Source organism: Penicillium daleae (genome assembly GCF_028827525.1).
Source record: "Penicillium daleae strain IBT 16125 chromosome Unknown utg000006l_segment0_segment0, whole genome shotgun sequence".
Lineage (NCBI taxonomy): Eukaryota > Fungi > Ascomycota > Eurotiomycetes > Eurotiales > Aspergillaceae > Penicillium > Penicillium daleae.
In genome coordinates, this window is record NW_026623154.1 from 783,758 (window position 1) to 798,714 (window position 14,957).

Below are 14,957 nucleotides of genomic sequence, written 5' to 3' on the forward strand. Positions count from 1 at the left end.
TGAAGGTGATGGTGACTCTTGTACGGGAGTTTTGCTGATGGTTGTTATTTTGGGGGGAGGTAGAATTTGAAGCTGCGCTGGTTGAGATGGTTATTCGGCATCGGAATCGGCAGTCGAGTGGGGAGCCGGATGGTGAGTTGGCTGTTTTCTTTTTGCCTGAGAAGAAGTTTGGTTTGTTGCGGGTTTACTGATGTTGTTGATGGTGATGGGCAGAGGTCTTGAATATTGTCCACCAGAGTCTACGGAAGAAGGTCGCCTCTATAGACGACGATAATTGGATGTTCGAGCCGGAGAGAGATACGCGGTTCTAGGCCGTTTCATTTACTCGATGTTATACCGCTGTTCAAGGCATTACACCATCAATTGGGTATGTCCACTACCAGGCAAAGCTTGAGGCTTCTATTCAAGCCTCCTCCTTAAACGCCCGTCTAGTCAAGCTCCATGCTCGAAGGAGGCGCCTCGACCTTCTTCGTGGATCTCCCACCAGCCTGGCCCTGACCCTGACCACCGCCGAAGAGCATACTACCCATCATATCCAACAACGGGTTCCCTTGCCGAGGGATCTTGATACTAAAGTACTGCTCGCCAATCTGCGCCAGGAAATCATCCCAAATACCCACCTCCCGGATCTCTACCGCATACTTGGCCGTCAGCTGCTTGAAGAGGTCCGCGCTAGCCCGCTGGATAGTGAGCATCAGCAGGCTGAGGAAGTTGAGCAGCGGGAGCGCGGGGTAGAGGCGCATATCAGAGCTGGAGCTGCTGACGTCCTGCACGGCGAGGGAAGGGTTCGCGGTTGAAAGACGAGAGGTGAAGATGAGGAGGGCCTTGTTTGCGCTCCGGATGTTACCGGTCACGAGGTAGGGGAAGACGGCGCGGGATGCGTATAGGGCGGCCGTGTGTGGTTCATCATGCGTGTACCACTCGTACTCGAGTTTGGCCAGAGTCTCTGCAGATTCGGAGGTTCCGAGTACGAGGTGTCTCTCGGCATCGTAAGGCTCGTTATCTGTAAGAGTACCGAGTTAGAATCCCCATTAATAGCGACATCCATGTATACATATATCCAAATAGCCGTCACTGGTCCTACTAACCTTCTGCGTAAACCGAGCCAACAGCATGGTGTAGCTCGGCATCTCCACGTTCCAGAGGCCCATGCCGTCCACTCCACCCAATGATCTCCTGAATATAACGCTTTCTCGTAGGTTCTTCCGACGGGAACTCACGCAGAAGCTCGATGAGACGCTCTATCGGAGACACGGGCATCATTAGCAATGATTCAAAACAACAGGCTGAAAGCAACTCACTCTTCCGCGCCCGACCCTCTGTATCATTATCACCACCCTGAATTTCCCACTCAGCCTTGTTGTAAACTTCCACAACCAACATAATCGCCAAATCACCACCACTCGCCGACGCACCCTGCTGAGAACCAGCCCTCAACAGAGCCGTCGCCCCGCCTGCCAGTAACTCCGCAGCGGCATCGTAGTTGGACTGCTTGATGTAGCGCGCCGCAATGACACGTAGTTGCTGGTGTGCCTCGTAGTAAGCTCCCGCCGCGATCCTGTCACGAGAGTAAAGAAAGAGAATGTCAGTATCGAGTTGATTGTTGGGTCTGTTACAGGGAAGGTTGGCGGGTGAATCGGATGAAGACGTACTTTTCTCGCTGGCGGGCGATGGTCTTGTCGATGCGGGAAGTCATTGTCGAGCGGATGGGAATACCCCGGACAAGAATGGCCAGAGGAGATAGGAAAGGGGAGTACTATTCAAAGAATGAAAGCAGGACCCAAGCTCAAGCTCAGGCTCGTTGGTGATGGTTGACGAGAGACCGCGGGGCGTGCACACAAAGTTGGTGGGGAACGAGAGCCAATCCACGCGGGCCTTTTCCCCGAAAGCACTAAAGCTACTTTGAGCTGTTTGCGCTCGATCCGGTTGACTTCATCTTCGACGAATAAGCTCGACGTCAGTAGCTTAGATTAGCCTTTCTCCTCTGAATTGGAAGAGTTGCGCTACTGCAGCGAAATCGCGTTCGAACTCTTGAGGCGAAAGCGAGGACACCGCAGCTTCTCCACGGTTCAGAGCTAGCCAGGGCCGCCCTTAGCTAGGGACTCTGATATTGGCGCATCACCGAGCGCAACCTCTCCTTTGAGACGAACTGCCGATTTTCACTTCATCCACCCTTCTCAGTCTTATTGCAGAGTTTATCATCAGTCAGAGCTCTATACCGAGAGCTAGTGCGCCATTGCGCGGATGATATCCAACCCCAATTGATCATCCTCCTTCCATAATCACTCCAAGCCATGAATCAAGCAATCTTCGACATCCAACCCGTGAACCGCTTCGGCGGTTCAAATACTACAATCCGGCGACCCAAGGTGAGAACCGTCCCCCGACCAAGAACAAACCATCGAAACCATCCCCTTGCACCATAGCCATTCTAACAAACCGGGTATAGGAAATCGCGTGCTTCTCCTATGATCAGGATCGCCGCTTTTCCCTTGGTGATGCATCCATCGCATACTACTACCCGCCAAGTCTACCCGCAGATCTGAATATCGGGTTCGATACTTTTCAGAAACTGAATGATGCGGCTGATGAGCATTTGGATGCGTTGCTTGATACTATTGTAGCGATGGAGAAGGAGACGGGGAGGAAATGTGAGACTGATGTTGTGACGTGGCGGGGGATGATGACCAAGGTGAGTGCATGGATGTTGATGATCGCTATGGGACTACACAGATATACTGATTGCGGCGCTAGATATTGACTGCTCCCTTTGATATGATGAATGGGTGGGCATCCCTCGAATACGAATTTGATACCGATTAGCTGACATGTTCTCGTCTACACAGCTTTGAGATGAATGCAACGTGTTACCAGGTAAGACCCCACTCATAAGTACAAGAGCATTCAAAACACCTGAGCTAATCTCGACCAGGGCACAATGTGCGTACTGGAAATCTTACTACTTCCATCCGCAAAAACACTAACACGGCGTACCCAGATTCATCGAGGAAAATAACTCCTACAAAAACCGCCAAAAAGAACTCCAACGAAACCAAAGAATGCCCCCGGGAATGGCATCACAAGATCTCATGATGTACTGGGGTAAGACGCACTCGAAACCCCTTACAACCACCCTCCAAGATAGATAAAGGGTGAATATCTTGCTCACCCGCTTCTAAAAGGATACAAATTCGAAGTCCTATCCGTCCTCCGAAAACCATGGGACCCGTGCACGCGCGAAGAAATCGAAAACCGCCAAAACGAGGTCGTGAACAATAGCGCCCAGTACTGCTCCGTCGTCAAGACCGGAATGGGAAGTATCCGCATGGTCCTTGGCGGGGAAGTCGATGCCGGTACGTAGTCCTGTCCTCCTCTCCTCTCGCCATCCATCAACATTCCCACTACTTCTTAGTACGACACACTAACTCTAACTCCGTGTCTGACCAGTATGGGACTGCAAACCAGACCGCAAAGAAGACTCAATCCACTGGGTCGAACTCAAGACCTCGGCGGAAATCCGCAATGATCGCGACATGCTCAAATACGAGCGGAAACTGCTCAAATTCTGGGCGCAGTCGTTCTTACTCGGTGTGCCGAAGATCATCGTCGGATTCCGCGATCAACAGGGTATCGTGCATCGTCTGGAAGAACTAGATACAGCTGGTATACCTGGAAAGGTGAAGAAGGTGGGACGAGGGAGTTGGGACGGGAATATTTGTATTAACTTTGCGGCGGCGTTTTTGGAGTGTGAGTTTCTTCTGATTAACTAAGGTCTTGCTCTAAATATACCTGCACTGGGAGCAGGGCTTGTTGAAGGTTTGGGTTTGGGCTAATGTTGATTTTCTTACAGGGCTGAAGCAGGTTATTCAGGGAGATGGAGTCTGGAGGATACGAAAGGTGGAAAAGTCTCATGCTATTGAGGTGTTCAAGGTTGAGGAGTCCGGGCATGGTGATATCCTTTCATCGACGTTCAAGACATGGCGAGAGACTTCCTTGACGGAGTAACTAGCAGGCTTACTAGATATATAGCCTAGACCTAATCTATCGTTTAGATAGTTAAATAGGTTAGCTAGATAGATAGCTTCTTATATAGCTTCTGTCAGCATATAAATATGCGTATGCAGCATAAGATCTTACGTCGGCTTCCTACTCTGTTGGATCCTGGAGGGATCATGCTTCCTGCTAGATGAACCTTGCTGCTTACCCCGCTTACCCCGCTTGATATATCATATTGATCCTCAACGATCTCGTCAACATTGCCTATCTAGGCTGGAGAATACTCAACACTCCAAAATGACCTCGAATGTTCTTGATTTCTCCATGTGATATTTGCTGTGTACCCTATGTTATCAATTGCACTCTGTTTCCTAGTTAAAATAAACAAGTTTCACATCTCTTTTATCACGGGTAGAATTACCGGGCATAGTAGACCATCCGAATCAACCTTCCACTGCTTGATTCTTCTGTCTGATTAACTAGTTAAATAGATCGTCTGTAAGTTTATAGGCCCGTTAGAGTTATTCCCCTATGTATATCCGTATACCAGGAGAGGAAGAGTCCGAAACTATCAGTCGAGAAATTAAATATATTATCTAATACTAAGCCGAGTAGCTAGTAAAAGAAAAACGGCTCTTAGATAACGTTAAAGGCTACCTAACAAAGAGATTGCTTAGAATTTCGTACCGTACCTACCTCTAGGTATACCTTGTATTCAACTACTTAACGACAGAACACTTCAAACAGACACCTAATAGAGTCGATTCCACTATTTTAACCCTGCTACTAAATATTTATGAGGTATATAAGCGGATCCTTAATAAGTTAAAGAAAGACCCGATAGTTTAGAGGGCCTTAAGCATTATTTTGGCGGCGAGTCGGCCGTTAACACTCTCTGAAATGAATATTGCATTTAATGTTGATAGTATATCAAAATCTATTCTTGACCTCGATCTAGAGGAAGACGAGGACTTTAAGTCACGCCTAAGGACTTCGTGTGGATTATTCGTTTCAATCCATCAGGATAAGATCTATTTCCTGTGAAAGACGGCTCGAATATCCCAGACTTTAGCTAAATTGTTCTCCGGGATTTGGTCGTCTATCTTTTCTTATCACCTTCTCTGCAGTAGCACAGGCACGATATATCCTGCTGTTACGCAGATTCCTCTAATAATTCTGAGGAACATCCGCCCACTCACTGCAAAGGACGAGAATGGAGAGAGTTCTTACTCTTTGTCAACTTATCGCCTCTAATATTCCTCTGTTTGATAAACCAGGCAGATGCAGGGCCGACATTTCGTAACCATTATAGGCTTTTAGTATCTAGTATATAAGTGATTCTCTATAATATTCCCAGTGATCAAAGTGCTGGAGAGAAGTTCGGGACAGTATCTGCAGTATCTGTGGCAGCAGCAGCCTCAGTTCTCGCTTCGTTCGCAGGAACGACTATGTGAAACGTGTGTTTGCCTGCGGTAACATTCCATTCTCTCGGCCCCTGTATATCAAGCTTGGCCTATGGTGTCTGCTTCATTTGGGTAACCCCGAAGGATTGCGATAGTGGTCTCTTTTGATCGACAGACTGTTTAGTCGGCGATATGCGTCGGGAAGTTGTTGCGTAGGGTGTAAATCGATTTCACGGGTCAGCACATTGTTGCACTTCATACTTTTTTCATAAAGGTAGTATCTAGATTCGGAGATGACCTCTGAACTCGAAAAGCTGTAAGGCCAATTCGACAGTCTTGTATAACTGTATTTGATCTTTCAGAAACTTCTAAAAAGTCCGATGGACTCATGGATAGACTCTTTGCAGTCCCCACAGATCCGAGTCTCTACTGGAAGGATACTTGATCATACCTCCTCAGCACGATATGCCAATCAAACATGCTTGGAAACTGGATTTCAAAAGTAAATGTAAATCGCAAAACTCACGAGGCTATGGAATCTTCCCAAATTCCTCGAACTTTTAGTAGCCTCTCTGGGGCAATATACCACCTACACTCGTGATAGTATCCACTGCCACGCTTGCGGGGAAGTGAACTTCTGATCTGTATTTCTTGATCATCGGCCTTCATCCAGCACCGCTCCATTCTAGCTGCGTCAGTTTTGAGAACTGGATCCTGGAATTCACCTACCCCCGTTACAAAATATCAAACTAGGATATCCCAATCAAAACGCCTTGATTAAATTATATATAGCGATTTTGACATAATTTGATCTTGTGGCCAATGTCCTCGCATCAACTACACCTTGGCGAAGCCCTTTTGGCCGGCTGATCTGGGAGATTAGGCAGACCGCCCTGTATAGGTGCTATCTCCGATTCGATCGTGTATGTTTCTGGCATTTCTTCTCGTTCGCTGCGCGAAGATTGGCGTTGTCTTTTCTTGCACTTGTAGCGCTGCATTATGGATCGTCACAGCACACCCTTTGATAATTTGATCTAGCATTCTTTCGTCGAGGTCGGCGGGATATTTGACCGTTGCTTTAGTAGACCCTTGAACATCGAAGCTTGCTTTTGCAGTTGAACAACAATTGAGTGGATATCAAAGAACACAAGGGCTGGTAGGGGGAAGACATCAGTAAAGGCAGATCCTAGCTCGAAACACAATATCCTTGTGGCCTTAACTGCAACAAAATCTTCAAAACTGAGATCTTTTCGTCGTTACACGGACTCCTGATGAAAGATTCTAGTGAGAGCAAGGATTCCAAAAGCAGACAAAGCCAAGCAAGGTAGACCAACACGCAACAGAGACCACCCTCCTGAGGCGTAAGGAAAAGTAGCAGATGACCATTCGAGGGTAGGATTGCCTGCCTCGCTGAGAATGTTTATCAGAGTTTGTGTATGGTCATGGTATGCGCCCAAATTTTCGCGATCCTCTTGTGTAGGGGTAATATCCCTCTCATCCCATACTCTCATCAGCCGTCTCTGCTCATCCAGATCACGTTGAAGCCACTCGTTGAGCAAGTCCATTTCAAAACTTCCTGGCAGATCCTCTTCAATCTCATATTCCTTTCTCGGTGTGGATGATGTCCCAAATGTCCACACAACCCTCGGATTGCGTGATCCATTCCTCAGAATATTCACGTGGCTGTCCTTTAGAGATAAAGGAGGCTCACAGAGTCCACTGCCAAGAAGGATTCGCGTAGTGAAATGCATTTTCTCATGAGAGAGAGTCGCTTCTGGATGCGATGTTATTGATAATCCTCTCTCATCCCAAAACTGTTCACACGGTCTCCGAATCGCTGAACCACCAAATCGAAATAATCCAGAGTAAGAGTCCCTCAAACCCACTTACAAATTTAGTTTTGTTTTATCAATGGTTAATCATATCTGTTAAACTTACTTTGTAGTGCATGGATACCATGTGGGATACAATTGCGCAAACCCAACGAACCGTCGATGACCTTGTTCCACAAACTTGCAAGGTCAAACCATAAATAGTCCTTAAGTTGAGACATCATCCACACCAGTGGAAGATGTGCAAGGCCATCGCACTTGTACCCGCCGCCAACATCAGAGTGGTAGCCCACGAACCAGCACTGTTTCAATGTCCGGTTGCCGAGATCATGGGGAGCTTTCCAAACGATAGGGCTGAAAGGACGTCGATGGTCGTGCAATGAAAGAGCCTGAAAGCCATTTTGTATGCTGTCACACATATCCGAGCCGACAAATCGTAGCTTCCGCGAAAATAGCTGTGGGAATTCGCCCACTGTTGGGAGTCCTAACGAGCTAACCGTGTCCCATACCGCACAAACTTTGATTTTTATCTTCCTCCTTAATTGTCCCTTCTTTTCAAGATCCACACATAGCTGCAACAACTCCTCCGTTGTTTTCACTCTGTCTTTATCGCTGACTTCATCCTGCTTCTTCCAAAGTCCGAAAAGGGTCTGAAGGTTGACAAGACCCCATTTGTGAAGCAGGCCAACATCGTTAATAAATTGTGCGATGCATCTCGCAGTAAAGGCACCTCTCGAGAATCCGATCAGATATATCTCATCTCTCTGTGTGTCCCAAGCGTAATTATGGCAAATAAAGCTGTATGCCTCAAGAGTGTTCTCATACAGCCCTGGTCGGTCAGCTATAGCTACCGCTAATGAGGAGCGACGTTGCTTACCTCTCCCAGTAGCACCTTCAACTATATTACCCAATTTTGAAGTACCTGTTCCAACTCCTGGTTGGTAATATACGACCTGCGGGACTCCTTGCCGGTCAAAATTTGTTATGCAGCGGGATATTCTCGAGGCATTGGTGATTGGAATGGGGAATATCTCATTATTCCAAGTCCCGTCACAGCAAATAATAATTTTTTTATGACTGACTGAAGGTGGTCGACGGGGGATTGTGATAGTTGTGGCAGTGTGAAAGTCCTCTAAGCTCGAGGCCATCTTTGTAGAAAGACCATGCCTATGAAGGTAGTGAACAACCGCGGCGGAAACGTTGAGCAATTAATTACATTCGTCGTACTTCAAGCGGGTACAAATGTATTATAATATCTCTTGGAGCACTTGTGATGTCATCGCACCACAATATATTCATCTGTATCCAAAGTACGCGTGGATGCAAACGGCTTGAATGGTGCTCAAAGTGACTGCACTCTTCTGGTTGACATCAGCTCGTTTCATTTCTGAAATTGCCAGATAATCATCATCCCAATAAGTGGTATACTACCCCACTCGTCTCCCGGTAGCCTTTGCCACAGCTACTTTGGTTGGCTCCTCATGACTGGTTCCGACATACATCTTCCGCTCGTTCCAATATATGAGGACTTGAGCATTACCGAGCGATAAATTGCCACTTGGTTCAATCCACCCCATCGGATTCTAGAACCCCCAATATCTACAGATCCGTCTGATAAATAAGAGGCTTCTAGCCCCTCGTTAGCAATTTTAGGGAAAGTTCCAGCTTCGGAACCTTGCTCATACACGTGACGAGACATGATTTCAGGTAACGCTTGGAGTGAGAATTCCTACCACTCAGAAAGCATGAAATTCTCGATCTGATGACCTAGTTCGAACTCTGGAGCTCAGACCTTCGCAATTCTACTAGATATACTGAAGGTGAATACATATCCACCCTACGCCTACCTCGCTGAATGTTGTGTACTAATTGAATTTCTATCTATATAGGAGGATCAGGGTGAACGAAAGATACGTTGATTCTAAATAGCCGAGGCAAAGTGGTGCAATTTCAAGTATTTTATAGAACAAGTATTGTATGATGCTCTGTGGTTATTGCAGTAATATTACTTGTATTTTTTGCCTGGAGGGCCTTTTGTAGATCAGTCTTCAAAATCAGCAGATGGAGAGTGGGCCAAGTGAATGACGCAGTCCTTCAGTACCCTAGAATGAAAATAGTGTTAAGTGCTCTTCATATAAGATTCGTAACAAGCAGCGGAACAAGTAGCGATCATGTTTCTCTGTGGTGGTGGTCTAGCCGATCTCCCTTGGATAGTCACCTATCGACTGTTATATCTGTAACTTAAGGTAATTCCCAGCCGGACAGGCCACCTACCTCCATTATAAAATGTCGGCACAAGCTGGAACAGGATGGGCTAGTAATCTCTATAGGATAATGGGATAGATGATCGGGTCAAGCGGAACCACTCTTGGATGAAGAGGCTGATCGATTGAAGAAAGAACGAGTCATGGGGCAGGTTGAAATGCCCCATAGATGGCTATGATACAGGGTTTTACGGCAAGTCTGTCCTAGCAGGAAGTTACCCGCTCCATGGTTCGACATACTGTAGACAAAATAGATTTCCGGTTGCTTCGTAGAAATTTTTCTTGGCTTTTTCCTCCGTCACCTCACTCGCCCACATTATATGCACGTCCACACCACTTGCCAACAATGCCGAACGCGTCGCGTTCCCTTGAACAGCCCTATGTCGGGAGTGCCGAACCTCGGGGTTGATCTAGAACTAAAATACCTTTTTTTCAAGGGTTGCCGGTTTAGGCAGGGCAGAAGACTATTTCGGGGACTAGGCCGCGACACTTATTAGTATAGCCTACTAGAAGCTCTAAGCTCCAAGCGTCCTTTATATGGGTGGAATATTGTAAATGTATTTGGCTTGATAGATGATATGTATGATTTATATGGTAATTTAATGCAAGATGATGCACTGATATCTGCTTGCTGTCCAAATCAAGGCGATGGATTCAACTTGTCTTCAGAATCAACCTCGGTCTCTCTCTCTCCCTTCTGGGCTTCCAACTCTTTCATCCGAAAATACGCATCTCGCTCGGCTTTTCTCGCCGCGGACTTGACCCCTCGCTTGTGACTGTAACTCTTGAGGTGATTCTCCCACTGTTCATCACCCACCACAGTTTTCCCGCATACATCACAGGTAAAGCTCTTCATCGCCGATCCAGGCTGCGCCTGCGCTTGTTCCTCTTTCGCTCCAAGCACCGTCTTCGCCAGCATGGAAAGCGACTTTGGATCCGGCGTGGTGTCACCCTGCAACATCGACTGGAAAATCTGCTCAGAGGGTTCCGTGATACACCCATCCCATTGACTGACATCACTGCTGTCGAGAAGATACAGCCTCCTCGTCATGCCCGCCTCAGCAAGAGCCCGCCACAACTTATTCCGAATCCATTTAACCTGAGATCCACCATACTGCCGCGTCGCAGTCCGAATAGCCTCAATACACCTACTCCGCAACGCATCAAGCTCTTCCTCACTCATCTCCGCCTTCCGACGCGCCGTAAAATACGGAGCCAACTCCTTAAACCCAATTGACACCCACACACCACGCGTAAGATCAACAGAAACCCCCTGCTCCTCCTTCCGCTGCAAAAATTCAAACATACTTTCAGCCTCATCGAGCAACCCCTGCTGAACCATATCATCAACACGCGCATCCAGGCGCGCATTCAAAACGTCCTTCTCGGCGTGAACCCAAAAGATCAGGGTATGATCGAACCGCAGCAGCCCCTCGCACTCCGAAACAGCCTTCTCCTTCTGCGCCTGCTGTTCAGCATAAATCTCCGAAGCAGGCCGTCCAGTCTGGAAATATATCTCGAGAGATCGGCGGATCTTCCGCGCATCCTTGGGATGCCACCGCGCCGCCATGACAGGATCCACCTCCTTTAATTTCTCCATCAGGACTTCCGGCGGTGAATCGAGGATAGGCCATTTCTCAGATGTAGATGGTATTTCCTCGTATCCGGCTCCGTCTGCGTCCACGCCATCTTCAACGTCAGATCCGGATCCTTCGCTGACCAATTGATCTTTGAATAGCACGGCCTGGGTATAATAATGCGTTCCGCCGACGAGGATGGGTAATTTTCCTCGACTCCGGATCTCGGTGATAAGACGCAGTGCTTCCTTTTGAAGTGGCTGATTCGCCAGGCCTCGGCTTCGAGATCGACGCAGCTCAATAGGTGGTGTGGGATGCCCTTGCGTTCGGCGATGGGGATCTGGTTCGTGATGATTGGGAGGCCGCGATACATTTGCATTGCATCGCCGTTGATGATTTCTCCGTTAAATCGGGCTGCCAAGTCCACAGCGAGCTGTCTGCACCTGTTAGTCATTGCACTTTGCTTGTTTCGTTCTCGTTGCCCGGAAGAGGAGGGATGGTAGCTAGTCAGGTAGCTAGAGCTAGCTAGCTGGGCTGCTGAGCTTGCGGGATGGGCTATTACCTTAGACTTGCCAGTACCCGTGGCACCGACAACGGCTATGAGGGGATCCATGATTGCTCTTCGACTGGGAGTGAAAGATCGAAGGGCTGAGAGCATACCGAGCTCCACATGTTGCCTTTGCGGGGGTGGCAGATGATGCACGAGACTGTCCAGACTGTAAAGGACAAAAAGAAAAAGAAGTGCCGTTATCGCGGGGGTCCTTATCGGACATCGGACATTACCTCATCCGCGTCCACGACAGCGAAGACGCTAACATTATTAACCTTCAGTCTAGTTTCCTTCTCCAACTCGAATACTACCTTGCTCCAAGGACTTGGGACTTGACAAAGCTGTGACTCATATTTGTTTATTCCCGCATTTCTTATTCTCCTTTCTTTTCCCTCTATTCACCCTCATCACTTGCCAATTCCACACCAACACCTTCCACAACCACCCCCACCATGTCTATCTCCACGCCCGACCCCTCAATCGCAGTCAAAGACCTCTCCTACAAATTCCAAGATGGCTCCGAAGGCCTCGAACACGTAACCCTCGATCTGCCCGCCGGCAGTCGAACCCTTCTAATCGGCGGTACATGCTTGTCCTTGTCCTCCCCCAAAAAGAAACAACAAATACATCCCCAATCTTCCAATGCTCCGTTATTCCCAAAACTACTGCTAATGCCAATACCAATGCCAACGCCAATGCCAATGCTAATGACTATCTACAGCCAACGGCGCAGGTAAAACCACCCTCCTCCGCCTCCTCTCCGGCAAACGGCTCGCGCCCACACACACCATCACAGTCGGCGGCGTCGACCCCTTCAAAGACACCCTCGAAGGCGTAACCTACCTCGGCGTCGAATGGGTGCTTAACAGCATCGTCCGCACAGACATCGACGTCCCCACCCTCCTCGCCTCGGTAGGCGGCAACGTCTGGCCCGCCCGCCGCGACGAGCTAGTCGACATCCTCGACATCGACCTGCGCTGGCGCATGCACGCCGTATCCGACGGCGAGCGGCGGCGCGTCCAGCTAGCCATGGGCCTGCTCCGACCCTGGACGGTACTCCTGCTAGACGAAATCACCGTGGATTTGGATTTACTCTCGCGGAGCAACTTTCTCGCGTTTCTCAAGAGGGAGACTGAGTCCCGGCCTTGCACTATTGTCTATGCGACGCATATTCTGGATAATCTGGCACAGTGGCCGACGCATCTTGTGCATATGCATTTGGGCAAGGTTAGGGCTTGGGGTGCTTTGGAGACGTTTTATGATCAGGTGCCGGATTGGACGTCGGAAAATAGTCGGTTGGGTGAGTTGGTGCTGAAGTGGTTGAAGGAGGATCTTAAGTCGAGGGGACCGAGGAATGGGGTTTCTGGTCAGGCGAAGACTTATGGGGCTACGGATGGGATTGGTGGGTATGGGTTGGAGAAGCGTGATGAGTAGGTATAATCTTTCTTTTTTTACAACCTTTTTTTGGTGGTTATTCTTTCGTTTGTTTTGGGATGCAGCGTGGGGAGTCTTGTTACCAATGTGCCATTCAACAATCATCGGGTTCAACCACCAGGGCATGGGCAGGGGTTTTTGCTGCATTTTAATTGTTTGATTTTGGATCTTGAATCTTGAAGCGTGGGGCTTGGAGCTTCGAAGGAGGTTGGAGCTTCGAAGGAGGTTGGAGCTTCGAAGGAGGACGATATTCAACATTTGGAGTTTTTCAACCATGACTCATAGAAGGCTGGGCTGGGCTGGGTTTTGCTTTGTGTTCTGATGTTCTGCATGTATAGAAAAGCATGGTCAACGATCGACATTATCTTCGACATCAAGAAGACAGTCTCCCTTTCTCGAGGTTGCAGTAGTAGGTAAACCCTAAAAGTAAAGGTGGTGGTTGTGTATCCTCGTAGCAGGAATAACAAGACTCTACCTGCTATTCCGCGCTATTCTAAGCTAGTACGCAGATTATCAAATCTTATACAATCGACGATTCAAACGAGCAAGGGGGTAAGTCTTCCGAAAAGGCTAGTATACTTCAATTCGAATACTCCAACTAATTGACAAGGCATGAATTTTGTACTCGCACGAGGCCAACTGGCGAACATAATGGTAATGGTAGTAAACACAACTCCCAAGATCTATACATCGGTGAGGTATAGCCAACTCTCTACCACGTTCACTCTACACATACCCTAAAGTAAACCTACCCTCTCCCACGACTACACTACACCATCTACAACAATACACCCAGACCGGACCAGACCTTGACAAGAAAACCCATCTGCTTCAACTGAAACGAGTAGCTCATCGCCGGCTCAGGCAGGAGGGAGTACGAGGGTGGAGAGAGAAGTCGATAGATAAACTGAAGGTTGGGGGAGGTAAAGGCAAGTCGACATTTGAGAATTCGAGACTCCGAACCGGGGAAGAACCAGGGAGGGAACCAGGGACCAGCCGAGCCCGCTAAAACCAGGATAAATGACATTTGCAACAAAGACATCGAGACACGGAGAGAGGCAAGAGACACAGACACAGGCAGGGAAAATGAGAACATGGAAGAAAAAGGTAAATAGGATAATGGGGGGAAGGTAGAGTAAAAAAGTACGGACCCAGAAAAAACAAAGCCAAAAAAATGGACGGAAAGGGGGAAGAAAAGAACAGAATTCTAGCGCTGCAGGTCGAAAGGGACAGAAAAGGCTGGGGGTACATTTGATCTCCATTTCCAGTTCCAAAGGAAAAAGAAAAGGTTCAGACCGAGGTCCCGATCAAGACGAGAATCAGATATCACGGATCAGATAATCAGATAATCAGAATATCAGATCCAATTCCATCCGATCAGACCCAATCAGGCCCAGCGGTAGCCCCCATCACAGGAAACATTGGAAATCGACATGAAGAAAAAGAAACAAAAGAAAGCCGAGGAACCAGAAGCGGGAAACACCACAACCATCGGTGATGCATCTCTGGTTCATTGTCTCGGAGATATCAGGGCATCAGTCAGGCACGACGGCCATAGGGGGGTCATAGGGCTCTCCCGAATGTTCAACCAGTCCAGATCCAGATTCCCATCTCCTCTCTCTCCCTCAACCGGCGGAGCTATGCAGCCTTCAGTCCCCGACAGGTCAGACTTGCACAGAAAAGGGTATCACTTTTTCCTCCCAAGAGCATGTCGCAGACACCTCCAAAAATCAAAACTCCAGGTCATGGACCTCCCCACCAGTTGACGTAACAATCATCAGACTCCTCCACGGTTACCGACACCCGTCCACTTGTACCAATTCGAAAGATTTTTCCCTTTTTTTCTGGCCATTGAGGGAGAAAGGCCATGGAAGAAAGAAAAATGTTCCATATTTCTGCGT

At 48.2% G+C, this 14,957-nt stretch overlaps 5 protein-coding genes across 5 annotated transcripts; 2 read left to right on the forward strand and 3 right to left on the reverse strand.

The window, feature by feature from the left end:
- Window positions 1-428: 428 nt before the first annotated feature.
- On the reverse strand, window positions 429-1,696 carry N7458_006056 (protein GET4; the record flags this gene model as incomplete). The annotated part of the gene is made up of 4 exons (XM_056909438.1): window positions 429-1,003; window positions 1,089-1,241; window positions 1,302-1,558; window positions 1,653-1,696. The coding sequence occupies 4 exons, from the start codon at window positions 1,694-1,696 to the stop codon at window positions 429-431; spliced, it is 1,029 nt and encodes a 342-aa protein (XP_056765142.1).
- Window positions 1,697-2,294: 598 nt separating this feature from the next.
- On the forward strand, window positions 2,295-4,005 carry N7458_006057 (DXO/RAI1 family decapping nuclease; the record flags this gene model as incomplete). The annotated part of the gene is made up of 9 exons (XM_056909439.1): window positions 2,295-2,369; window positions 2,450-2,692; window positions 2,755-2,786; window positions 2,847-2,874; window positions 2,933-2,940; window positions 2,999-3,102; window positions 3,183-3,353; window positions 3,448-3,747; window positions 3,851-4,005. 9 exons carry the CDS (start codon window positions 2,295-2,297, stop codon window positions 4,003-4,005), a joined length of 1,116 nt encoding a protein of 371 aa, XP_056765143.1.
- Window positions 4,006-6,655: 2,650 nt separating this feature from the next.
- Window positions 6,656-8,379, reverse strand: N7458_006058 (T6SS phospholipase effector Tle1-like catalytic domain-containing protein; the record flags this gene model as incomplete). Its single annotated transcript, XM_056909440.1, has 3 exons — window positions 6,656-7,173; window positions 7,389-7,995; window positions 8,314-8,379. The coding sequence occupies 3 exons, from the start codon at window positions 8,377-8,379 to the stop codon at window positions 6,656-6,658; spliced, it is 1,191 nt and encodes a 396-aa protein (XP_056765144.1).
- A 1,756-nt stretch (window positions 8,380-10,135) lies between these two features.
- N7458_006059 (tRNA dimethylallyltransferase) lies at window positions 10,136-11,685 on the reverse strand (the record flags this gene model as incomplete). Its single annotated transcript, XM_056909441.1, has 3 exons — window positions 10,136-11,210; window positions 11,267-11,505; window positions 11,635-11,685. 3 exons carry the CDS (start codon window positions 11,683-11,685, stop codon window positions 10,136-10,138), a joined length of 1,365 nt encoding a protein of 454 aa, XP_056765145.1.
- A 389-nt stretch (window positions 11,686-12,074) lies between these two features.
- Window positions 12,075-13,056, forward strand: N7458_006060 (putative ABC transporter; the record flags this gene model as incomplete). The annotated part of the gene is made up of 2 exons (XM_056909442.1): window positions 12,075-12,204; window positions 12,344-13,056. The coding sequence occupies 2 exons, from the start codon at window positions 12,075-12,077 to the stop codon at window positions 13,054-13,056; spliced, it is 843 nt and encodes a 280-aa protein (XP_056765146.1).
- Window positions 13,057-14,957: the final 1,901 nt, after the last annotated feature.